Source organism: Cetorhinus maximus, chromosome 3 (genome assembly GCF_964194155.1).
Source record: "Cetorhinus maximus chromosome 3, sCetMax3.hap1.1, whole genome shotgun sequence".
NCBI lineage: Eukaryota > Metazoa > Chordata > Chondrichthyes > Lamniformes > Cetorhinidae > Cetorhinus > Cetorhinus maximus.
Window position 1 is genome coordinate 74369312 of NC_135881.1, and position 27537 is coordinate 74396848.

Consider the following 27537-nt stretch of genomic DNA (forward strand, 5'->3'; position numbering starts at 1 on the left):
TTACCTCAAACGCTACATTGCCTAATTATAAAGTGTAATATTTCCAGATCACTGCCTGTGACTTACTGGAGGCTACCAATTAAAGAGAAGATAGAATGGAGTTTCTAGATCACAGATCAGCAATTCATGACCCATGGCCATGCATTTAACTGGAGTGCATTTGCACGAGTTCACAAGCCATCAGCTATTTTTTTCCATTATCTTCCCTATCCTAATTACAGCCAGTGCTGTAGCAAATTGAGTGCACAGACAAAGAAATCAATCTATAACTAAAGATATAAATTTAAGTGCAGATTGGACATTTGAATTTTATGGCATATGGACTTTTAAAAAAAATATGTTTTTTCTAGCATTGGAATAATCATTTTGGCCTCGCCAATCTCCCATGGTTCTCCACTTGAGGAGTCACCATGAGGTCTTAGGATGAAATAAGTGAGGGATAATTGAACAAGGTGTGCAAATGTAATTCCGTCCCCATTTTAAAATTGTACAGTTTGTCCTTGTTTCTTATGTAAGACTTTTGGTTTTATTTCATTTGATTTATATTATGGTTAGTAAAAAATATGCTAATTGAGGAATCAGAGTTGGTGGAAACCTAAACAAAAACAAAAATAAAAATACCTGGAAAAACTCAGCAGGTCTGACAGCATCTGCAGAGAGGTACACAGTTAACGTTTCGAGTCGGTATGACTCTTGTTGAAGAGTCATATGGACTCGAAACGTTAACTGTGTTCCTCTCCGCAGATGCTGTCAGACCTGCTGAGTTTTTCCAGGTATTTTTATTTTTGTTTTTGTTTTGGATTTCCAGCATCCTCAGTTTTTTGCTTTTATCTTGGTGGGAACCTAGACATTTATCTGTAATGCAGGTTAAGGAGCACGGGGATGCAATGCTGAGGCACTCTTTTCCCCTTGCAAACCACCGCATCCCCTCCTCCTGCCAAACCCTTCCCCCCCCGCCCCACCCCCCCCCCCCCCCCACAACCTGCTGTTTCCCACCCACCCCCAGCATAAATAAACTGACAATACTCTTTTGCACTAAACATTCAATTTCTAAACTGCCAACAGACTTTTCAGTTGGTGCTGGTGTATGTTCCAAGAGCCATTGCAATCCAAAAACAGCATAGGTATCGACTCGTTTTGTTTGAGTCCTGTTGTCTTAGTGGAATTAAGTTGCCAGGTGTGTCCTAGTTTGGAGCAATCCCCTGCAATGCTAGATAGAAATTTGTCAGGCCCATGTCAGTCTATAGCTGGTTTACAACTTTAACACATGTCAAATTAGCATGCAGGGAGCTGTAGTGGTTTGCAAGTATGCTACCATATACTTTGACTTGTAATTTTAAAATGCACTTGTTAAGCATCAGACATAGAACTTGTTAATCAAATGAAGCACACGGACAGCACTGTCTTCTCTGGCCACAGTCAGCAAAATAACTGGTCAAAGATGGAATAAACTGAACAGTGTAATTGTTGCAAGTCATTTTGTAGCTACGGAGCGACGGAGATTGAGGGGCGACTTGATAGAAGTTTACAAAATTATGAGTGGCATGGACAGAGTAGATAGTCAGAAGCTTTTTCCCAGGGTGGAAGAGTCAATTACTAGGGGACATAGATTTAAGGTGAGAGGAGAAAACTATAAAGGTGATGTGCGGGGCAAGTTTTTTACACAGAGGGTAGTGAGTGTCTGGAATTCGCTGCCAGAGGAGGTGGTGGAAGCAGGTACGATAGTGGTGTTTAAGAGGCAGCTTGACAAATACATGAATAGGATGGGAATAGAGGGATATGGACCCCAGAAGTGCAAAATGTTTTAGTTGATGGGCAATATGATCAGCGCAGGCTTGGAGGGCCGAAGGGCTTGTTCCTGTGCTGTACTTTTCTTTGTTCTTTGTACTTCCAGTGGAAGCTGGTGTGTTTGTATGCAAGATATGGAGGAGCACCAGCTGTATGGAGTTATTCAAAATTCTCAACTGTGATTGAAGTCTTCTCCATCCTTTGTTGGAGGAAGGATGTATATGTCACCAGTATTATAACATTACTTGATGTTCCATTTGGGGATAGCCTAGCCTAAGCTTGGCCACAAATTGGTGACAAGTGCCACTACCAGCACCAGTTCATGTTTGCCTCTTCTGTCAGATCCCAGCACTGCAAGGGGACTAAAAACAGAAAATGCTGGAAAAATTCAGCAGGTCTGGCAGCATCTGTGGAGAGAGAAACAGAGTTAAAGTTTCGAGTTGGTATGACTCTTCCTCAGAGCTAAAGAGAAGTAGAAATAGAACAAAATTTATATTGTTTAAGTAGGGGGTGGAGCAGGTGAAGCTGGATAGAAGGCCAGTGATAGTTGGGGGCTAAGGAGAGATTGACAAAGATGTCATGAACAAAAAGACAAAGGGAGTGTTAATGATAGCGGTAAGGGCTAAAGAAGGCACTGATAATGGGCATAAAGGTAAGAAAGCAGAATGTGTGAATAGCAGAACAAGGGTCAGCACTCTGTGAAAGAACAACATGGATCAAGTAACAGGTGGCCCTTTTGGGGGTTGGGTGGGGGGAGGGGAGGGGGAGGGAGGTTGGGGGAAAAAGGGATTAAAAAGGGGGGATAAAGGGGATAAAACAATGAATAAATGAATAAAAATAAGTAGATTAAAAAATAAAAAATAAATTTTAAAAAGGGATTAAAAAAGGGGTCAGAATAGGGGAGAGAGAGTTCATGGTCTGAAGTTGTTGAACGCAATGTTAAGTCTGGAAAGCTGTAAAGTGACTAATTGTAAGATGAGGTGTTGTTCCTCCAGCTTGTGTTTGACTTCACTGGAACATTGCAGCAGGCCAAGGATGGATATGCGGGCATGACAGTGGGATGGTGTGTTGAAATAGCAAGCGACAGGGAGGTCTGGGTTATGCTTGCGGACAGACTGAAGGTGTTCCGCAAAGCGGTCACCCAGTCTGCGTTTGGTCTCCCCAATGTAGAGGAGACCGCATTGGGAGCAGCGAATGCCGTAGACCAAATTGAAGGAGGTGCAAGTGAAGTGCTGCTTCATCTGAAAGGAGTGTTTGGACCCTTGGATGGTGAGGAGGGAGGCGGTAAAGGGGCAGGTGTTGCACCTTCTGTGATTGCATGGAAAGGTGTGGTGGGAAGGGGATGAAGTGTTGGGGTTGATGGAGGAGTGGACCAGGGTGTCCTGGAAGGAACGGTCTCTATGGAATACTGACAGGGGTGGGGCGAGGGGAATATGTATTTGGTGGTGGCATCATGCTGGAGTTGGCGGAAATGGCGGAGGATGATCCTTTGAATGCGGAGGCTGGTAGGGTGAAAAGTGAGGACAAGGGGGACCCTATCAAGTTCTGGGAGGGAGGGGAAGGTGTGAGGGTCATGGTCCAGGGGGAGGTAGGAGGAAGTGTCTGAGAGTTGGTGCTCAGCCTCTGTGAGGTAGAGGTCAGTATGCCAGACAACAACTGCACCATCCTTGTCGACAGGTTTGATAACAAAGTCAGGGTTGGACATAAGAGAACAGAGTGCAGCAAGTTCAGAAGGAGACAGGCTAGACTGGGTGAGAGAAGCAGAGAAATTGAGATGGCCAATGTCACGTTGACAGTTCTCAATGAAAAGATCAAGAGCAGGTAAGAGGCCAGAGGGAAGAGTCCAGGTGGAGAGAGAATACTGGAGGTGGGTGAAAGGATTCATTGAACGGGAGGAGGACTCCTGCCCAAAGAAGTGAGCACGGAGACGAATGAGGTGGAAGAAGAGTTCAGCATTGTGCCGAGCTGGAATTCATTGAGATGAGGACGTAAGGGTATGAAACTGAGTCCTTTGCTGAGTACAGAATGTGCAGCATCAGAGAGGGGAAGGGCAGGGGGTATGGTGAATACACGGCAAGGGCCGTGTGTTAGAAAACGGGATGGGGTCAGAGGGACGGGAAGGGGTGGAGGGTCCCGATGGGCATTGGTATCAATAAGTTGTTGGAGCTTGCGTTCCTTAGCACCTGAAAGGAAGAGAAAAAGTTTCTTGTTAAGGTGTCGGATGAGACGAAGAATAAAATGAAACTGGGGACAAGGACAGCTTTGAGATCAGGTGAGTCGGGGCTGCTGGAGGGAGAGGTCGAATGTGTTCATATGGCGGCGCGTGGCACTGAGTGTGGATCTTAGGATGCGGTGAGAACAGCAGTCCGAGGAACGTTGTATGTCCTGGAGATACCTGTAATCCTGGGTGGATTCAAAACATAAGGGATGGAACTTCAGTTGGAATCCACGTGGGGTAAGTCGGAGATGGAGACAGTCACTGAGGAAGGAAATATGGCTGTGAAAGTGAATTTTGGTAAACACCTTGCCAAACACCGGGAGGGAATTGGAAAGCAATGAAGGTGAACAGGGTGAAAGAGACAAACGGAAATCCCATGGAGAGAAGAGCAGTACTTCTTCAAGGTAAACATTCCTGGAAGATACGTGGCAGTGAATTAAACACTGAGATAAAAGCAAAACACTGCAGATGCTGGAAATCTGAAACAAAGACAGAAAGCGCTGGAAAGACTCAGCAGGTCTGACAGCATCTGTGGAGTTAGAAACAGTGTTAACGTTTCAAGTCCGTATGACCCTTCTTCAGAGCTGACGAGAAGTAGAAATAGAACTACTTTGTTCACATTACTGATCTGCTGTCAGAATGATACCTGCAGTCTTCAGCATTAGCAACGTAATATAAACACAGCAGATAAATAACCATAAATAGGGAGAGATTTAAAGACTGTAATGTCAGATGCAGGCTATGCTCTGTGTATAATGTCACCTGAAGACTTTCAGATTAGTTTTCTTTCTTTTGTAGCTATCTCTGGCTATCAATTCATGTGGACCATGTTTTCTAGCTGCCTTGTCAGTCTGGTTTCCTTAAAAAGGATGTAATTTGCATTTTTTCAAATTTTTCAGTAATGGGAGGGTGGTAGTGAGGATATTTCACATTCATTTAATCTCTTGAAAGTTTTGGATAAATACTTCCTGATCAAGAATGGTCTATCAAAATTCCATAATATCCATTTTCACAGCTGATCCCATACTCTTGCCCAACTCTAGCATCACCATTCCCTATAGTGTGTCTTATTCTGTAATTATCCCTATAATCTTCAAGCCTGTTTCTAGCCAGATATTTATCCAGTTGTTTTTTATAGAAGGGGTTAACATACATAGCGGCAAACTTGCTCATAGCCTGCTCCTATTTTTTATTTCTTTGAGAGCCATGGGAGCAAAAGCTTCCACTTTGGAAAAAAAAGGCTTGTTTATTTTAAATCTGAATCCTCTAGTGCTGCGCTCAGTCCAAATCAAATAACCTGCCCACATCTACATCCTACCTGCCTCTCAGCATTTCAAAAGCTTGGATCATGTTCCAAAATTCTTTTTCTAACTTAAGAGTCCTAGGTTCTGGAATCATCTTTGTTACACTCCTCCTGAATCTTTTCCAATCCATTACAATTGTTTTAAAGGAGGATGCTTAAAATGCAGACAAGATAAATTTTGCAAGACCCTTTACCTTCCCGCAAAGCCTGGTATGTAAACACTGTATAATGGAAAACTTTACAGTGCAAGCTGCCTGTGAATATTCACTTAAGCCCTGGCTGTGGGCAAGGTCCCAGCAACAGTGCAAGGTCTGGCAAAATAGATCATTACCCGCTGTATACGGACTAACTAGTCTATGTAAGGTTAGAATAACTTGTTTTGATTTTGAGCTATATCCTAGTATTTGTTTGCGTAGTAATGACATTTTTTAGTCATCATGCACACACTTCATATTTCCTCTTCCAGTGTACAATATCTTACATTCACCTATTTTTAAAATCCACCTGTTCAATTAATTCAGATTTCTCTGATTGCTTTCAATCTGTTATATATAAGCAAAGTTTATACGAAAAGTACCATTTTTAATATTACTGGTGAATAGTGTGAGCAACAGACCGATGTCTCTGAAATTCCAGAAAAGTTTTTAATTTACCACTGTCTTCTGCTCCCTGTTGCAAGGCAATTTTGAATCCAGCTAGCTAAATTGAGATCAAATCCTTGAAATGTGAATTTCTTTAAGACCCATTTGTGATATCCCATTACCTGCCTTCTGAGAATCCAAGCAGTTTCTACTCTAAGGATATCTACCAAACACCATTCTAGTTGCCTCTTCGAAAAATAATTCCAGTAGATTAGTGAGGCATGATTGATTATTTCTAAATCCTTGTTAATTACTTCTTGTCAGGTTATACATTCTTTTAAGTGAGCGGTTTAATGGATACAATACAGTGGCAACCAAGCGTGGAACTTTACTCTCTTATGTGATGAGAGATTGAACAAGACCATCCTTATAGGTGTATTTGTTTTTGTAATTTATTTTAGTTCATCAATTAGCTTGGCCGTGAAGTTTGTGAAACGAACTCAGCATCCTGTGCTTCCACCTCATTTTCAAGTGAAGGAAGACTATCAAATGCAGTGATCTTGGTTGTTAAGTGCAGCTCTTAGAGGCAAGAAAACTAAAAATGCAGCAGTAAGTTGTTAATCTTTCTATGAAAGGAGGAGGTTAAGGTGGATTTATAATGAGGTAGCGCCAGCGGTCCTATGCGGCAGCCACAAGCTAGGACTCATTAAGAATAGTAGCCTGAAAGAATCACAGAAAATAGGTCCTCCTGGAGGTTTAACATTTGCCTTGCAGGTTGTGGCACAAGACACACGCTTTGGAATCTCAACGGCAGCTATGCGCTGACTTATAAAGTGTTTATAACCCTAGCCGATGGTACAAGGATTAGGGGACACAGATTTAAGATTTTGGTAAGAGATTTGGGGGGAGTGTGAGGGAGAACTTTGATTTTTTACACAGCAAATGGTAATGACCTGAATTCACTGCCCATGAGGGCGATGGAAGCAGAAACAATCAATAACTTCAAAGGGAAATTGGATGGACACTTGAAAAAAATAATTTTGCAGGGATATGGGGATCAAACGGGAGGAGTGCAACTGACTGGATTGCTTTGCGGGAAGCCGGCATGGACTCGATGGGCTGAATGAGATTGAATGAATGAATTAAAGCTTGCAAATATATATTTTTTATGTGAACCTTCTCTTACATATTGGAAATTTTGTAGTCTCCATTGTTGAAGGCAGATTGATTCGTATGCAAATCAACAGAACCATCTGGCCTTAGCCAGCAGTCTTTGCAGACTTCTGAATGAGAGAATCAGTCTAGTCACGTCAAAGGTAGGAATCCCTTCCTTTCAGGAGGGTTCAATTCCCGTGATGTGCATGTTATATTGGTTGTGACTTTCTGTTTCCTGCTCCATGTCGGTATTCACTCAGCTTTATCATGGAATGAAATCGCTAGTAAATCTAGACCACTTCACAGGACCATTTATGTTTTTCTTGAAACGCTGATTGTTTACATTCCTGCTTAATATCCCATGTGGAAGAACTCCAGTGTGGTGGTTGAGGGGGAATGTTAATGCCACCTTTTTATATTGTGGGACTTCTGCAAACAGCGATCCCATCTGATACAATGTGGCTATGTCAAGTGAGGTAGTGTCGCTGTGACCAGATGAGCCAAAAGCAACTGCTGCAAGGTTCCTTTGGAGGCAGTTGTGGCAAATTAGAAAGCAGTGCTGACTGAATGCTCAAGTCTGACAGTGCAGTTTCCTACTTACTTCTATATGACCCCCAGTCATCGAGCCAGCTATGTGGCAGACAATCTTTAAAAAGCAGTTGTGCCTTTTTACATAGCTGTACACTTAGCTTGTTACAGTTAATTGTTGCGGAATTTGTCCTGCAAGGTAAACAAGACAGAGTCCGCAGCAGAGAGCCCAGCACATTACAGCACTTCATCCTTGTGTTCGGCTCATTGCTCTTGTCAGTTTTTTCCTTATCCCTATTGGTCCAAGCTCCAGTATAAACTATAGAGACCTTCTTGGTGGAGGCGTAAAGCAAAAGGGGGCTTGGCGGAAAAATTGGATGAAGCATTTGAGCAGGAACTAAAGGAAGTATTCATATTTCTCCCTATGTAGTCTTGTTATTACTCTTTATGCATTTTAATCACTTGTTTGACAGTTAAAGGTATTAATCTGTCCATTGACAGGTTTCATTAGTCACAGGACATGCAACTCTTCTTGTAATCTTTTCCTCAATTATTTTATTTTGTACTTGGTTCTTTTGTTGCAAAGATTATGATCATGACTTTTCTGGGGCTTTCTTTTTCACCGGTACTGAATTGTCTTTGCAGAATTAACACACATTTTGCATTTGTTTGTGATTTGTGGTTAGAGTTTGCATTCGTTGCAGATGGAATCTGCTTTTCTTCCCACTGTTGGAGTTAGTATATGCTTTAACACATTTGAGTTGTTGTATTACAGTCCTGTATAATTAAGTTGCTGTTATATTGACACTATTTTAGTTCAGAATTTAGAACAAGTAGCCAGCATTTTACAGCAAAATTTGATACCTTTATTCTAGTAGCAGATTCAACAGTCCTACTGTTGAAGTGAAGGGAAGTGAAGGCTTGTCCACTCTACCTATTTTTAACTACAGCTTTTAATTCGATGTGAAAACAAATTAAATACATACAACTATGTATGCTGTTTATTGTCGTATGGGACAAAGTAACCTGTTCAAAGAAACCTGAATATTTCCAAAGGGAATTTTTGTACTTCCCCTTATTAGACTTAAATGATAAATAAACTTTGTTTTTTGTCACTGCATGTTTTTCAAACTCTCTTGTGACCATGTGTATATGTTCAGATAATGGTTCACTGTATTTGGAAGGGGAGAGGGAGAAAGAGGAGTGCAGTGTGAGAATGACTTCATCTGTTAGCAATGTGGTCACACAAAAGAATTGATTTAGTTTTATTTGGGAGGGCATTTGTTAAAATTTAGATTGAGGGCAGCGGCATGTTACCACATCCAGCTGGTGGTCTCAAGTTCAAGTCGGGGCAGGAAATAATTTGCCTTCGCACCAGGAAACTCTATGAGCATTTGGATCGTATTCTGTCTCTTCTAAATGAAATGTAACCAATTCTATCGTCTGACACTTGATGCCGTTAAGCAAACCTCTGCTGTCGATTTAGCTGTGGAATAAATGGTTTGACAACAGGGTTCAATTGAATACAATCCATCTCAGCAGATTGTGTAATGCCCGTTACTGTTATTAAGCTTATGTAGTAAAGCAAAAGAGACTCAGCGGAAAAAGTGGAAGAAGCATTTGCACTCTACAGAAGTCCACCTATTGTTGCCTTGTTGTAAAATGTCATTAGCAGCCAACCTTTTCCCCTTGTGTGGCAGTTCAGTTGTTTTTGTGTGTAACATTGGAACATAGAACTGAGGAGCAGAAGTACGCCATTCAACTCTTCGAGCCTGCCTCCGCCATTCAGTAAGATCATGGCTAATCTGGTTGTGGTCTCAACTCCACTTTGCTGTCTGTCCCCCATAACTCTAGACTCTCTTGTCTATCAAAAATCTGTCCAACTCTACCTCGGATAAATTCAATTTTCAGTCTTCACTGCTTCCTGGGGAAGAGAATTCCACATACTAATCACCCTTTGAGAGAATTTCTCCCCATCTCCATTTTAAACGGTAAACCTCCTATTCTTAAACTGTTCCCCAGTTCTAGTCTCCCTCACAAATGGAAACATTGTCCCATTATCCACCCTATCAAAACCTCTCAGGATCTTAAATGTTTCAATAAGATCATCTCTCATTCTTCTAAATTCCAATGGGTATAGGCGCCACCTGCACAGCCTTTCTTCATAAGGTAAGCCCCTCATCCTAGGAATGAATCAAGTGAACCTTCTCTGACTGCTTCTAATGCAATTATATCTGTTTTCAAATAAGGAGACTAAAACTGTACACAGTACTCCAGATCTGGTCTCACCTAAGGCCCTGCACATCTGTAGCAAAACATCTTTACTTTTATACTCCATTCCCCTTTTTAGTGAACGCCAACATTCCATTTGCCTTCCTAATCACCTGCTGTGCCTGCATGCTAACCTTTGTGATTCATGTACCAGAACACCCAGATCCCTCTGTACCAGTGAGTTCTGCAATCTGTCTGCAATGTCTCTCCATTTAAACAATATGCTGCTTTTCTATTTTTCCTGCCACTCTTTTCTATTCTTCCTGCCATTCGCCCTCTACTTTGCCTCTGGTGATTCCTTTACCATCCTTTTTCTTTGCTCTGAACATCTTTTCCCAACGATTGGGCTTTCCACAAGTTCTGCAGTTTGATCCGTATGCAGGAAATTTCCTTTTGTCTGTTAAATCATCCACAGCTCTTACACATCTTTCTCTGTCTGGTGTACATTCTTTTGTTGCTGTTTCACTGCACCAACCCTGCTGCCTTTCCCCTGATTTAACTGAAGGCTAGCCTTTTGGGTAGTCAGTATCTTCAACTGTCTACTTCTGGCTTCATGTCCTCTGGTGTCTCCAGCCTGCGATATTGTGAACTTGTTCTGTCCAATCAGAGATTTTTCTATTTCAGAGTGTGCAGAGTCCCAAATGAGCTGATCTACCAGCCCTTCATCCAATTTTCTTCACTCTTGCTGGCTTATTCTCAATCCTATTAAGAAATTGTCAACAGACTAACTTGGTTCCTGCCTCAGGCTTTGAAATTCACATTGGTGGATCTGATGGTTTGACTTTGGCTGGAGATGTGTGCTGAATTTTTCAGGAAATTTTGGCTGGGTTGTCCCCCTCATCCTCACTCGTCTCCCAGCTACTAAACAAATCTAAACTTTTCTCTTCTGCCAACAAATGGACGTAGTTTATCCTCTCCTCTTCAGTAGTGCCTTTTAGAAAACTACTGAATGTCAATCTATATACATTTGTTTAAACTTTTCAAATGCCTCCACAACATTATCAGCCTCGCAGCTCATCCTGAGCTGGCAGTGTGTGTTCATTGCTGCGGCAATGGTGATTTCATCTTTGTGCAATTCACTCAGATTTGTCTCTCTCTGACATTAATTTGAGTTGATTTTTCTCAATCTAATTCAGCAGTAATCCATTTAAAATGTTTGGGTTTTACTCACAGACACCTGCTGCCACCATGTTCAAAGGAGCATTTCGAAACACTCACAATTTTTATAACTGAAATGATCCTGGGCTTTTGGCAGCACCGGGAAAGGACCCTGGAGCCCAGCAGAACCCGGACAAAGGCCTTGGAGTTTGACAGTATTGCAGTGGGGCTACAGCAGTTTAACATGGGGAGATCCTTTAGTCTGGAATTGCTGGGAAGGTGTAATCAACAATTTAACAAAATGTGGAAGATGAACCATGTATTGGTGGTGTGTGGCTCCCTGGTGAATTCCTATTGTCTATCAGTGGAGAGGTGAGCAGCAAGGAATAGGTCTGTTGGTACTGGCTGGGGAACGATGTGGAATCGCCTGTCTGCCAGCACTGGTAACTTTTTTCAAGGATCTCTGTAATCTTGAATTTGGTGTTTTACGATTAGTTCCTGAACATGTGTGTGTCGCAATCTCCCTGCTGTAAGAAAATGTAAATATCCTGATTGCTAACTTTAAGTAACAGGCATGATAATAGAGCTTTCAAAATAAAATTCATTTGTACTTAGTGTTACATTGTTATATTCTTCCAACATGATTTAGGAACCACATACCCACAAACATACATGCAGTTTGCCTCATGATTTTGTCAAGGGAAATTGGGCAATGCTGAAGGCTGAACCAACTTCCCCTCACTCAGGCTTGCATCTTAGTTTCATACTAGCATCAGTCTGCTCCATTTGAGGTCTGAAAATTATTGAAGGCTGGCACAGCTATTGGTTTAGTTCTAACTAGCACCTTCATTTTAAAAACACCATTAACCTTTGCAGTTATGGTTGCCAGCGCTCTTGGATTGAGCTGGCACCTCCTTGTAGCCCTGGAGAACTTTGCCCTTTAAATTGTCAGGTGTGAGACTCAGTATTTCCTGCAGAGCCAGGACTCGCAGCAACATGACAAGCGGGAGAGCCACCAAGAGAGGGGCAGCCAATGAAAGCAGGAATGAAACCTGTGGAATTTACTCTGGGCATCTCATGAAACACTGTTATCACATGGAAACAAGGGGATGGAGAGTGAGGATTCTCCCTGAATAAAACAAGAGGGAGCAAGGGGGAATGATTTTTTGCGTGCTTTAAGTTATGAAACCACAGGACACATCACCAGGAGTGCCTATAAGGCAGCCACCTGAATGTCAATTAAAAATAAATGGGATAAGCAATTTTTTAAAATTAATTTTATGAGTTGTGGGCATCGCTGGCTGGGCCAACATTTATTGCCCATCCCTAATGGCCCTTGAGAAGGTGGTGGTGATCTGCCTTCTTGAACCACTGCAGCCTATGTGGTGTAGGTACACCCACAGTGCTGTTAGGGAGGGAATTCCAGGATTTTGACCCAGCGACAGTAAAGGAACAGCGATATATTTCCAAATCAGGACGGTGAGTGATTTGGAGGGGAACTTCCAGGTGATGGTGTTCCCATCTACCTGCTGTCCTTGTCCTTCTAGATGGTAGTGGTCGTGGGTTTTGAAGGTGCTGTCTAAGGAGCCTTGGTGAGTTCCTGCATTGCATCTTGTAGATGGTACACACTGCTGCTACTGTGCATCGGTGTTGGAGGGAATGAATGTTCGTGGATATGGTGTCAATCAAGCTGCTTTGTCCTGGAAGGTGTCAAGCTTCTTGAATGTTTTTGGAGCTGCACTCATCCAGGCAAGCGGCGAGTATTCCATCACACTCTTGACTTGTGCCTTGTAGTTGATGGACAGACTTTGGGAAGTCAGGAGGTGAGTTACTCATTGCAGGATTCCTAGCCTCTGACCTGCTCTTGTAGCCACAGTATTTATATGACTCAGCTCAGTTTCTGGTGAATGGTAACCCCCCAGGATGCTGATAGTGGGGGCCTATATTTTGCCTTTATCTTTATGTTGTGTTAATAGTGGGGGGATTCAGTGATGGTAATGCCATTAAATGTGAAGGGGCGATGGTTAGATTCTCTCTTGTTGGAGATGGTCATTGCCTGGCACTTGTGTAGCATGAATTTTACTTGCCACTTGTCAGCCCAAGCCTGGACATTGTCTAAGTCTTGTTGCATTTGGACATGGACTGCTTCAGTTTCTGAGGAGTCGCGAATGGTGCTGGACATTGTGCAATCACCAGCGAACATCCCCGCTTCTGACCTTAGGATGGAAAGAAGGTTATTAATGAAGCAGCTGAAGATTTTTGGGCCTAGGACACTACCCTGAGGAACTCCTGCAGTGATGTCCTGGAACTGAGATGATTGACCTCCAACAACCACAACCATCATCCTTTGTGTTAGGTATGACTCCAATCAGTGGAGAGTTTTCACCCTGATTCCCATTGACTCCAGTTTTGCTAGGGCTCCTTAATGCCACACTCGGTCAAATGCTGCCTTCGTGTCAAGGGCAGTCATTCTCACCTCACCTCGGGACTTCAGCTCTTTTGTCCATGTATGAACCAAGGCTACAATGAGGTCAGGAGCTGAGTGGCCCTGGTGGAACCTAAACTGAGCGTCAGTGAGCAGGTTGTTGCTAAGCAAGTGCCATTTGATAGCACTGTTGATGACCCCTTCCATTGCCTTACTAATGATTTTGGGCAGACTGATAGGGCAATAATTAGCCAGGTTGGATTTGCCCTGCTTTTTGTGCACAGGGTACTGGGCAATTTTCCACATAGCTGGGTAGATGCCAGTGTTGTAACTGTACTAGAACAGCTTGCCTAGGGGTGCGGCAAGTTCTGGAGCACAAGTCTTCAGTATTATTGACAGAATACTGTCAGGGCCCATAGCCTTTGCAGTTTTTTCATATCGGGTGGAGTGAATTGAATTGGCTGAAGACTGGCATCTATGATGCTGGGGACCTTCGGAAGAGGCCGAGGTGGATCATCTACTTGGCACTTCTGGCTGAAGAATGTTGCGAATGCTTCAGCCTTATCTTTTGCACTGATTTGCTGGGCTCCCCTATTATGGAGGATGGGGATATTTATGGAGCCTCCTCCTCCAGTGAGTTGTCTAATTGTCCACTATCATTCATGACCGGATCTGATCCGTTGGTTGGAATCGCTTAGCTCTGTCTATCACTTGCTGCTTATGCTGTTTGGCATGCAAGTAGTCCTCCATTGTAACTTCACCAGGTTGACACCTCATTTTTAGGTATGCCTGGTGCTGCTCCTGTGATGCTGTCCTGCACTCTTCATTGAACCAGGGTTGATCCCTTGGCTTGATGGTATTGGTAGAGTGGGGGATGTGCCAGGCCATGAGGTTACAGATTGTGTTTGAGTACAATTCTGCTGCTGCTGATGGCCCACAGCACCTCATTTTGCCCAGTCTTGAGTTGCTAGATTTGTTCACAATATATTTCCATTTAGCACGGTGGTAGTGCCACACAACATGATGGAGGGTATCCTCAATGTGAAGATGGGACTTTGCCTCCACAAGGACTGTGCGGTGGTCTCTCCTACCAATACTGTCATGGACAGATGCAGTGTGCGGCAGGCAGGTTGGTGAGGATGAGATCAAGTATGTTGTTCCCCCACCACCTGCCGCAGACCCAGTCTAGCAGCTGTGTCCTTTGGGACCCAGACAACTGGGTCTGTAGTGGTGCTACTGAGCCACTCTTGTTGATAGACATTGAAGTCTCCCACCTAGAGTACATTCTGCGCCCTTGCCACCCTCAGTGCTTCCTCCAAGTGTGTTCAACGTGGAGGAATACTGATTCATCAGCTGAGGAGGGGACAGTACATGGTAATCAGCAGGAGGTTTCCTTGCCCATGTTTGACCTGATACCATGAGACTTCATGTGGTCCAGAATCAATGTTGAGGACTTCCACGGCAACTTCCTCCCAATTGTATATCACTGTGCCGCCTCCTCAGCTGGGTCTGTCCTTCCGGTGGGGCAAGACATACCTAGGGATGGTGATGGTGGTATCTGGGACATTATCTGTAAGGTATGATTCCAAGAGTATGACTACGTCAGGCTGTTGCTTGACTGGTCAGCTTTCCCAACTTTGACACTAGTCCCCAGATATTAGTAAGGAGGACTTTGCAGGGTCATTTCTGGTGCCTAGGTCAATGCCAGGTGGTCCATCCGGTTTCATTACTTTTTGACTTTTTAGCCGTTTGATTCAACTGAGTGGCTTGCTAGGCCATTTCACATTGCTGTGCACCTATAGTCACATGTAGGCAGACCAGTAAGGATGGCAGATTATCTTTCTGAAAGAGCATTAGTGAACCAGATGGCCCCATTCTGTACTGCAATTTGTATCATTGCATGAAAACTTTCCGTTCGTGAGTCCAAGAAAGCAGTTTAGAAATGTAGATGTTGAGCTAAATTTAGGACAATGCGCCCTGTGAGAAATGTGCCAAACAGCAAACCTTTTCTCCTGTGTACAATCTCTTGGTTTGGTTCAGGTCAGCCAAGGCCAGTCAGATTTGATGTGAAGCCCAAGCATAGATTGGGTATGAGTGAGGTTTCCCAGGTCTGTGGTGGCAACTTCACACACAGCCAGGACCCAAACCAAGTCCACGGAGACGGGGAGTGAGGTGAAGTCTGTTAAAAGTGACATCAGCTGTGGAACCTGATCACATCTTATACAATGTAAGTTAACAGAAGACAGATTTGGAAGTTTGAGCATATGTAGTATGTGTAGTTTCCCAGCAATAATGCAATAACATAATACAAAGAGCAAAAATATTTCTCTAGTCTCAACGCTGCACAGTTGGCTTTCAAAATTATCTGAAGAAAAGCTAGTGGATGGATTTAAAAACCTTTATTTAGTTTGCATAGTTTTCTTTTTAAAGCATAAGCTGTTTGTGTGTGTGTTGCGCATGTGCTTCTGAAAAATGGACAGCAAGTAGAATGGACTATACTGACAGATATTTCTTGTTGCAGATGTTATGTGGCTATGCATAACAGTATTTCAGTTTATATTTTTGAAGTTAATATAAATTGGGCAATGAATTTGAGTAAATTTTCTGAAAATGTTTAATTTGCTGGCGATATGCATAGGATGTTGGAAGTAAACCCCCACCCCCATTAGGAAAGTTCCAAGGAATGCAAAAATTACTGAGTGGAATATAAAAATAACATTTTATTAAAGTAGTCCTGTGTTTAGTCTTCGAGTGAAGCAGGGTTACAGATCAGTGGAAAATTAAACTGGAGCGTGCCTATAAATTCATTCATTCTATCCCTATTTTTACTTTCCTGTTTTGACTTTTAGTACCACCATTGGCTGGATAATTTAGCTACGTTGTGATGTTATCAGAGGCAGTTTCCATTATAAATATGAACATAGAAATTTAATGAGAAAAGTTAGCAGGAAGCACATTCATATCGAATACATAATAGTCTTGTATATCAAAAGAAAATGGTATTTTTCCAGGATCCATTTAAAAACAACTTATATTTAAATAGCATCGTTAACATAATAAAATATCCCAAGGTGCTGCATAGAAGCATTATAAAACAAAATATAACAGCAAGCCACATAAGGAGATATTAGGTTAGATTTCCGAAAACATGGTCAAAGAGGTAAGTTTTAAGGAGTGTCTTAAAAGAGGAGACTGAGGCGGAGAGGTATAAGGAAGGAATTCCAGAGCCTAGAGACTAGGCAGCTGAAGGCATAGATACCACTGATGGAGCAATTAAAATTAAGGATGTTCAGGAAGCCAGAATTAGAGGAGAGCAGTCATTTTAGGGGGTTGTGGAACTGCAGGAGATAATTTTAAAATCAAGACATTGCTTGACCAGAAGTCAGTGTAGGTCAGCAAGCACATATGAACATACGAACTAGGACCAGGATTAGGCCACACACGGCTCTTCAAGTCTGCTCTGCTATTCAATAAGATCATGGCTGATCTGATTGTAACTTCCTGCTTACTCCCGATAACCTTTTACCCTCTTGTTAATCAAGAATCAGAGGAGATTTATGGCGGCTCAGAGGAGGTTTATTAGGTTGATACCTGGAATGAGTGGGTTGTTTTATGAGGAAAGGTTGGACAGACTGGGCTTGTTTCCACAGGAGTTTAGAAGAGTGAGGGGTGATTTGATTGAAGTATACAAGATCCTGAACGGCCTTGACAAGTTGGACGTTGAAAGGATGTTTCCTCTTGTGAGTGAGTCCAGAACTAGGAGGCACTGTTTTAAAATTAGGGCTCGCCCTTTTAGGACAGAGATGAGGAGAAATTTTTTTCTGAGGATTGTGTAACTTTGGAATTCTCTGCCTCAGAAGGCATTGGAGGCGGGGTCATTGAATATTTTTAAGGCAGAGGTAGATAGATTCTTGTTAGGCAAGGGAATCAAAGGTTGTTGGAAGTAGATGGGAATGTGGAAATCGAAACACAAAAAGATCAGCCATGCTCTTATTGAATGGTGGAGCAGGCTCGAGGGGCCGAATGGTCTACTCCTGTTCCTATTTCTTATGTTCTTATGTTCTCATGTTCTAACCTATATAGCTCTGCTTTAAAAATATTTAAAGACACTGCTTCTATTGCCTTTTGAGGAAGAGAGTTCCAAAGGAGTGATGGGGAAGAGGACTTGCTGCAAGTTAAGATATAGGTTGCAGAGTTTTGGATGGCCTCAAGTTTACAGAGGGTAGAATGTGGGAGACCAGCCAGGAGTGCTGCAGGAGTGGAATAGTTGAGTCTAGAGGTAACAAAGACACAATCATCAGCAGATGAGCTGAGATGGGTAATGTTCTGGAGGTGCAAATATGCCAGGGAGAGAGATGGAGTCAGTAGCTGGGGAATGGAATTTGGAATGGGGACCAAAAATGAGTCAATTAAAACAATTCCACATTTGCAGAACTCTTTTTGGAATGTACAAACCAATTGCCCCCAAAGCTACCCCTCCCAATGTTGTCAGCTTGTTGTCTTTCCTCCTCCCATACCTGAGCAGACCCCAAGTAGCCATGAGTGAATCAAATCTCCCATTCCAAAGCCAGTCTGCCAAACCTCCGGTTCCCTTTGAACTGTATGGACAAACCTCAGGAAAACATTCCAGCCAATTAATCTGAAGCTCCAGTAACCCGTCCATTTTCCTCGACTTCCACCAAAGGCTAGCATTGGAGAAGAGGAACTTCAGTCACTAGAGAAGCTGGCATTGTTCTCCTTGCAGCAGAGGTAGTTTAGGGGAGATTTGATAGAGATATCCAAAATAATGAAGGGTTTTGATGGAGTAAATAAAGATAAATTATTTCCAGTGGCAGAAGAGTCAGTAAGCATGGAACACAATTTAAGGTCACTGCAAAAGAATCAAAGGTGCAGAGGAAACATTTTATACAATGAGCTGTCATGGTTTGGAATGCGTGGCTTGAAAGGATGGTGGAAGCACATTCAGTAATTTTTAAAAGGGAGTTGGAAAAATACTAGAAGGGGAAAATGTAGCAGTGTTACATGGAAAGAGTGGGGGAGCGGGGCTAATTAGATAGCTTTTTCAAGGAGCCAGCACAGGCACAATGGGTTGAATGGCCCTTTTTGTCATTGTAATTCTAAGATGACAGTGCTACTAAGCTTCATGATCCCAACTCCTCCTCCATGTACCTCAAAGGAAAAAAGATACAGGATAAAAAGCCACACGTCTATCAACATAAACTCACTCAACAGCCTTTGAATATTCACAAAAAAATGGATAGCTTTGGAAATCATTCTTCAAAAATTTAATGAAATACCAAAATACCATGTGACAAAAACAGAATTTGACTAATTCAGCCAATCTCCATCGGTGACCATGATAAAATGTGGAACTTCACATAGCATAATACCCCTATGTAAGGTAAACATATTCACAACTCACTGTGAGCAATGTTACAGAGATCTGTGCATGCACATCTGGTGCATGTTATATTAAATATACTTAGCATTTTCAATGAAAATGTTCACCTTCAAAGGATCATTTGAGCCTGTCTGGGCTGAAAGAATTATTCAGTCCCTCGGTTTCTGTCAGCACATGGTGTCTGCCAACAATAATATCACAGTTGTGAAAAGACCATTGTTGCACTTTTTTTAGGTCTCTGGTCTCAAGGCCATTTGGTTACAGTCCTTGTGTTGACAGTGGAAAATGACATTGCACTTGGACTGGTATCTAAAAACAAGCCTAGTCCGCATTGTCGATGCTGTTCTCAGCCTGGTAGTCCATTTCCTTTCAATAATGTGCCAAGGTAGGAAATGACCTCATAATTGAGAAGCAAAACACCATCCTGTCGTGACATAAGTCCTAATGATTGAGTCCCTTACTCCACCTCTCATGAGACTACATTAGGAAAGTACAGAAATGTAATAAACACATGGGAAATGAAAATTTGGAAAATGCATTCACGTATCAAACTTCTTTTTTTCCTTTCCACTGCTTGTGATTGAAACCTAGCGATTTACCCTATAAGTGAGACAAAAAATATTCATCTAACTACGTATTCAAACGTGGTCAGAAATTATTTTGCAAAAATGGAGTCTCAGTGGCAGAAAATCACAGCTAAATTGTTTGCAGCTGTATTTAGCTATGCCAGAATAAATCTTGGCCCATCCTCCAAGACCAAGAAAGTTCAGCTTTTTGAATTGCACTTGTTCAATTAAACTGTGGACCATAGCAGAAGTTTGCTTTTAAATTTGCTAGTTGCTCCCCCACAGATAGTTAGGGACGTGGGACAAAATTGTGATGTTTAGCTGCTAACTTAGTCACCGCCTTAAGGCTATTGCTCAAGTACTTCCTGTGGGGAAGTGGTCGAAACAGGAAAATCCAAACGCTTGTTGCTTTTTGTAAATTGTCAATCTGAGCAATTGCAACTGCATGTAAATTTTTGCGTAAATCAGAAAAGTGCATCACGAAATAGAGTTCTCAACACTGGTTAATGAATGTGCTTGTTTTTAACTTCTACTTGAATTGACAATTTTTAGAAAGATGGTATTGTAACGAGCTGATCAATGGTTTCAGTGAAATACCTCCTAGATTCATATTTTTGGTGCCCCATTTGCTACCTGGCGATGCTATTGTTTATTAAATTATGGCTTTCCCAGGTTATATTCTATGCTGGCTTTGCAGTTTTTTGATACGGGGATATATACATTGACATTTTCACACATATTTTAAACTAGACCTAAGGTACCATAATACAGAATGTTTGATGTTTATTAAATTTAAATTAAATCTAAATTGTAGAATTCTCTTTAACTGTAGTTTGTCACAATTCTAAATCTATACCTTCTTAATTTTATGTATAGTTTGCTTAAATTTATTTTAGGGTAGAAAATGTTTATAGTCCAAATTACATTACCAGGTCATTGTTTTGTTTATACACCTTCTGTGCTGGCCACTGAGAAAGGTATATTTTTTTATTGTTAATTTTATGCTCTGCTATAACTTGCAAAGCTATGGCTGTTAAATATTAAGCAGGGCATACTTTGATGTTTTGAACCCATGAACTCTGGAAATTAAATAAAGAGCAACAAAAGAGAATTAACCCCACTAACTGGTTACATGCCCATCTTTTTCTGATGGGTGGCTTGGAACCCAGGTTTCAAATGATCTAAAGTATTATTTCTGCAATTTTGCTAACCACTGATATTTCCAATTGCTGCTTTGGATTAGAATTAAGTGATCATTAACTATTTAAAGTCTCTACTCATGTGGTGAAGTTTTGAATGATGATTGTCTATTAAAATGCGAAACATCTCTCTTGTTTGCACAGAGGTAAATTTGCAGTCGTTAAAAAATGTACCGAGAAGGCTACAAGGAAGGAATATGCTGCCAAATTTATGAGGAAAAGAAGGAAGGGTCAAGACTGCAGAATGGAGATTATTCATGAGATTGCAGTCCTAGAATTGGCTAAATCCAATCCTTGGGTCATTAACCTGTATGAGGTGTATGAGACGGCATCAGAAATGATTTTAGTTTTGGAATAGTAAGTCCCATCTTTTCTCCTGACTTTTGTTTTAATTATAGCATGTTAAGCATTTGAAATTGGTTACTGTATTTACTGATTTTTAGCTGTCTCAATCTGAATTGTGTAATTGTAAGTTGGTTTTAGGTTAACACTGGTGTTTCGTAAAATTGAAAAATTCTTATTTCATCATTCCTCGAGTATTATACTTTCATCTGTTGTAACTTTTGGGACTTTCCCAGTGTAAAATGTTATACACATGGTCTAAATAATAATCATCTTAATGAATACTGTGAATATGACATTTCCACCCCTTGAGAGAGAAATCTCTAAATCATCTTGATTATGTTATAAGTTGTTAACAGTCCCACATTCTACATCTGAATGATGAAAGAGACTTTGAAAGAGACTGTCAAAATTGCCTCATCTTATTTCACTTGAAGTGCAGGTTTTCAACTGCTGCAGTATTGGCTTTGTTTCACTGTATAGTTGTGGTCTAACCAAATGCAACTCCAGATATTTCCTCCAAATGAAAGGTGTGGCTGTGCGTACTCACATGGGCCCCAGTTATGCCTGTCTCTTTATGGGGTATGTGGAACATTCCTTGTTCTAGTCCTACTCAGGCCCCCTCCCACAACTCTTTCTTCGGTGCATTGATGACTGTTTCAGTGCTGCTTCATGCTCTCATCTGGACCTGGAAAAATGTGTCAATTTTTTTTCCAATTTCCACCCCTCCATCACCTTCACATGGTCCATCTCTGACACTTCCCTTCCCTTCCTTGACCTGTCTGTCTCCATTTCTCGTGATAGACTGTCCACCAATATGCATTACAAACCTACCGACTCCCACAGCTACTTCGACTACAGATCTTCACACCCTGCTTTCTGTAAGGACTCCATCCATTCTCTCAGTTCCTTCACCTCCTCGCATCTGTTCTAATGATGCCACTTTCCAAAATGATGCTTCTGACATGTCTTCCTTCTTCCTTAACCGAGGTTTCCCATCCACTGTGGCTGACAGGGGCCTCAACCATGTCCGACCCATCTCCCGCACCACTGCCCTCACACATTCCTCTCCCTCCCAGAACCATGATAGGATCCCCCTTGTCCTCACTTATCACGTCACCAACCTCCGCATTCAAAGGATCATCCACAGCCATTTCCGCCAACTCCAGCATGATGCCACCACATCTTCCCCTCACCCCCCCGCCCCAGTTGGCATTCCATAGGGACCATTCCCTCTGGGACACCCTGGTCCACTTCTCTATCACTCCCAACACCTCATCCCCTTCCCAAGGAATCTTCCCGTGCAATCGCAGAAGGTGCAACACCTTCTGCGCTTCACTTGCACCTCCTTCAATTTGGTCTACTGCATTCGCTGCTCCCAATGCAGTCTCCTCTACATTGGAGAGACCAAACGCGGTTTGGATGACGGCTTTGCAGAACACCTTTGATCTGTCCACAAGCATGACCTAGACCTTCCTGTCACTTGCTGTTTCAACACACCATCCTGCTCTCACGCCCACATGTCCATCCTTGGCCTGCTGCAATGTTCCAGTGAAGCTCAATGCAAACTGGAGGAACAGCACCTCATCTTCCGATTAGGCAATTTACAGCCTTCCGGACTTAACATTGAGTTCAACAACTTCAGACCATGATCTCTAGCCTCTATCCTCACCCCTTTTTTACCCCCTTCTTTCAATATTAATTTTTATTTTTTAATTTTTATTTTCTATCTTATTTTTATTTTCATTTTTATTCATTTATTCATTGCTTTTCCCCACCTTTTATCCTATTTTCGACCTTTTCTCCCCACTGCCGTCCCCTTCCCCACCCCACCCTCACAAGGGTCATCTTGCTCATGTTGTTCTTTTCAGAGTGCTTACCCTTGTCCTGCTATTATCACATTCTGCTTTCTTACCTGAATGCCACTATCAGCACCTCCTTTAGCCCTTACCACTACCATTAACACCCACTTTGTCCTTTTTGTTTATGACATCTTTGTCAATCTCTCCTTTGACCCCATCTATCGCTGGCCTCCTATTCAGCTTCACCTGCTCCACCCCCCTTAAACAGTATAAATTTCACCACATTTCTACTTCTCTTTAGTTCTGGAGAAGAGTCATGTGGACTTGAAAGGTTAACTCTGTTTTTTCTCCATATATGTTGTTAGACCTGCTGAGTTTTTCCAGCATTTTCTGTCACTGTTTCAGATTTCCAGCATCTGCAGTATTTTGCTTTTATCTAGATTTCTTAAACCCAGTTAAAATCAGCTAATTGTTTTAAAAGTTTTGGAATTAATTAATTTTGTACAAAGTCGGTGTTGTAAACATTAAAAAGTGTTGTGAGAGATAAGAGTAAGTTGTTTTAACGGTCGTCTGTATAAAACATTATTTTAAGACATTAAGGGCTGCCAAATTTAACAGATTGGAAGGGCCAGTGTTGCGGAGATCAGAATGGCCTGTAGTGGGGGAAAGATTGAAAGGGATGTGTTGGGGAGTGAAGTGTAGAGAAGTAAGAAATTGAGAAGGGCCAGTGTGGGGGAGATCAGAAGCACTGGTGCTGAGGGTGTGGGGTGGGTTGGGGGGAGCATGCAGAGTGAAAAGGGCCAGTCTCAGGTTTGGGGGAGAGGAGACAGGATGGCTGGAAGAGCTGGTAATGAGGGAAGCTTGGGAAGGCCCATGTTTGGAGGGGTGGGGTGTGGGGTGAGATTTGAATGGCTATTGTCGGGACGTGGGGAGATTGGAAAGGAAAGTGGTGGGTTGGGGGGCTGGTGCTGGAGGGTGAAATTAGAACGGCCTGTATCAGGTTGGGGGAGAGATGACAAGGGCTGGTGCCAGTGGTGGGGTAAGAGATCAAAAGGACCAGTGTCGGGCGGAGGAGGGTGGCAGGTGGCACAGTGTCTAATCCGAGTGGGTGGGTGAAGCAGGTAAAATGGACCCAGAAGTTAATTGGAAAGGGAATACCTCTTGGATCCAGCAACCCTCGCCTCCCATTAGCTGACTGGCTCCCCAAGGCCTAGGAGACTCAGCTAGTCAGGTTAAATTTAAAATAGTGTTAATCTTGAGGTATGCAACCTCATTACAATATTTAAATGACCAACACCCCACCTGCTAGCAATTTGATTGCTTGCCTGCATTAAAAATGGAACTGAGCAATTTAGTGGAGGGTTTCGAATTTTTTACATGCCACCTAACCCAAACCCACCTCTCTTTGGAGGTTACAACTCCCCCGCTCCAATGAATAGCAGAGGACAAGTAAAGAATAAAACTCTTTTGGTTTTCCTCACTCTGAATAGTGTATCCCATATCGTACTGACATAAATGTTTGAGCTCTTGCCAAGCTTCTCCCAGTTACTTTATGATAGTGTGAATCTTGTCTAGGCTCTGGAACTTATCTGTAAAAAACAAGGTCTATGAAAATAGACTGCTTTGGCAATTCAGTATGTGCACCATAACAGAACTAGGTCCTAGGAACTACTGAATGATATAATGTCTCCATTCCAACAAAAATACGGACAGAGAACCTCTCCTCCTAGCAATCATGCAAACTCATTTGTCTGGCTGTTTCTCACGCTGGTATGATATGGTTATCAGCTCAGTATAGTTGCAGGCTACTACATTGAAGCTATGCCCTTTAGCAAAGTAGAGTGTGCTCACTGGTGGTGACTGTGGAGGTGAGTATGTTCCTTTGACTGCCTGTTCTCTCCTTCTCATCCTCTACCATTGATTGACCTGAAGTGGGGAAAAACTGGGAGTGGAAAGGAAAAGTGGGATGAATCTGTGTGTACTAATTGGCCATAATGTTTGATATTTTCTGGAGATTGCACAAACAGCAGGTAAATTGCACTGGTGTCTTGCTGTAAAAAAAAGAGCATACATTCACAACCTGAGGTCCTCAAACCTTAAAGAACCTGAGAGCTCTTTCTGGTTGTGAGAGGGTTGGGGAAGAAGGTCATCATGTTTCTATATTTTTGCACATTTGCCAGCAAATATTTGTGAGCTGCAGACAGACAAAATGTTTCTGCAATCGCACGGTTTATCTGTTGGTGACAGTGTTTTGGAAGTTCGAGCAGCAATTCCTCGTAGTCTGTTCTGGAGAAGCACTTGGAAACCATTGGGTTAAATAATCATAGGCAATTCACCAAAATTGAAAACCAGGTTATCTACATAGATTTGAATCCAATCTTTGTCATTCTCCCTATCTATACTTTTTGTACATCTTAAAACAACAATTTCAACCCAGGTCATCTCCTGGTGGAGCATTCTACATTACAGAAAGGATTTTTTTTCACTTATTTAATGGTTTCTTATGTCTGTAAGACATCATTGACAGAGCATGGAGCAGATTATATACTTTTCTGGTCAGGGAAAGGTAAAGATGAACAATAGCCCTCGGATGTTGGATTTATGATTAAGAACTTCATTGCTAGAAGCCTTCAGAACCTCCCCATTGGTTTTTCTGATTGGCTCAAATCCCTACAACTACAAATTTCACAATCATTATCAGAATATATGCTTCTACCATTCAAGCTAATATATTAACCAAAGAAGGCTTATGCCTTCTGCACAACTTTTTGCTGAAGGTTGACTCCAAGGATAAGCGCATACGTATTTTGGGATTTCAGTGCAAGAGTTGGGCATGACCAAGAACATTGGCAAGGTGTCTTGGGTAGACATGGAATTGGCAACTGTAATGGCAATGGAGTACATCAGGACCATGGAGCCTGGTGAACTAGCTGTATACCTCGTGGCGTACAGAAAGCAAAGACGACGGAGAAGACAGCAACTGAGGTGCCTAACTATGTAAAGGGAGGAGCAGCACCCTCTGGAAGAAGGGGTGGCTGGGGATCCCACAAACGCTGCCGAAAAGCCACAGCGAACCGTTGCTGGTCAGCACCTAATGACACCCAGGGTCTATAGACCACCTTTCATTCCTGCAGATGACCGAGATCCAGTGTCGCCAGAGTCTGCACATGTCTAGGGAACTGGTCAGTCATATCTGCCAGCTGCTGCAGGATTTGGCTCCATGGGGACATGGAGGGCATCCACTACCAGTGGCTGTGAAAGTGACAGCGGCACTCAATTTCTATGCCAGCAGCTCCTTTTTAGGGTTCCACAGGTGACCTCTGAGGGATATCACAGGCCTCCACCCACAAATGCATCCATGAGATCATAGATGTCATCTTTGCGAGGGCACACAATTTTGTGCATTTCGCCCGGGGCCAAGAGAGCCAGGAAGCAAGAGCGATTGGATTTGTCCAGTTCACGGGTTTCACACAGGTGCAGGTTGCCATCGACTGCACTCATGTGGTGCTCAGATCTCCATCACAACAAGCGGTGAACTATGTCAACCTCAAGGGATTCCATTCGCTGAATGTGCAGCTGATGTATGACCACCACAAACATGTCCTGCAGGTCTGCGCATGATTTCCAGGGAGTGTGCATGACATCTACATTCTCAGTCAGATCCCTGATGTCTTTCAGGGTCCACAGAAGCTGCAGGGTTGGCTCCTTGGGGACAAGTGCTACCCGCAGACGCCGCGGCTGATGACACCCGTGTGGCGGCCTCAGACTGCAGCAGAGCGACAGTATAATGAGGCTCATGCTGCAGCTCGCAACTCGGTGGAGAAAACCATCGGGATACTGAAAGTGAGGTTCCAGTGCCTGGACTGGTCTGGTGGAGCCCTTCAATACAATCCACAGAGGGCGCCATGCATCATCGTCACCTGCTGCACCCTTTACAACCTGGCACTGCAATGGGGAGAGGAGCTGTCTGAGGAGGAGATGGAGGAGCTGCACATATCCTCCGATGAGGAGAACGTCGACGGGGATGAGGGTGATGAGGTCCTCGAAGGCGATGATGATGATGGTGATGATGATGATGGTGATAAGGCCCTCGCACTGGCCAGACGAGGCAGGCACACACAGGAGGCCCTCATTGCTGATAGATTTGAGGAGAATGATGACGACATGCAGTGAGGTGACATCATAAAATCCTCATATTGCATTTGTGAATGTTTGACTCCAGTCTGGCTTTTGGCAGCGCACATACCCTCTGTGATAAGGCTCCTGTCACGAGGACACAGTGGAGGCCCCAATAGTCATTCGATTGCAGGTGGATGATGACAACATGCAGTGAGGATACTACATAGATCTTCACATAGCTTCTGAGAATGTCTGACTCCTGTCTGACCGAGGGCAGCTCACTTATGCTCTTTGATCAGGGTCACATCACAGAGACGCAGCCATGAAACTTTAAAAGCATCTGATCCTTTGTCCACCTTCAATACCTGACCCCTTCAGGAGCACAGCTTCACTGGTCATAGATACTGAAAAGATGTGGGCCAGCCCCACATTTAAGGTGCCAAGAGCACACACAGAGAATGAGGGAACTCTGACACCTGCCCACAACATTCTGGTAGCAATGACCAGCACCGCCGAGGTGCAGGTCCAGGGAGCGTGAGGCCGGACCATCACTTTGGTCTGAAAGCTGCACAGAGCACAGGGAAGAGGCCCTGGACTGAGACACCTGCCTTTATCTTGTGCAGAAATGTTTCACACCTGAGTGACAAGAACACTGCTCATCAGATCAAGGAGCCACAGGCAGGGAGACATTCTTGGGAGTTTACTGACGATAGTGAACATTATGTACAAGTGATTAACACC

The 27537-nt window shown here is 42.9% G+C and overlaps 1 protein-coding gene across 1 annotated transcript in view; it reads left to right on the forward strand.

Moving 5' to 3' along the window:
- stk17a (serine/threonine kinase 17a) overlaps positions 1–27537 on the forward strand; it is a 109178-nt gene that overhangs the window by 16609 nt on the left and 65032 nt on the right. Inside the window, exon 2 of the mRNA XM_078538573.1 lies at positions 20678–20890. Coding sequence (XP_078394699.1) covers positions 20678–20890 — 213 coding nt within the window. The remainder of the gene's footprint in view (positions 1–20677; positions 20891–27537) is intronic.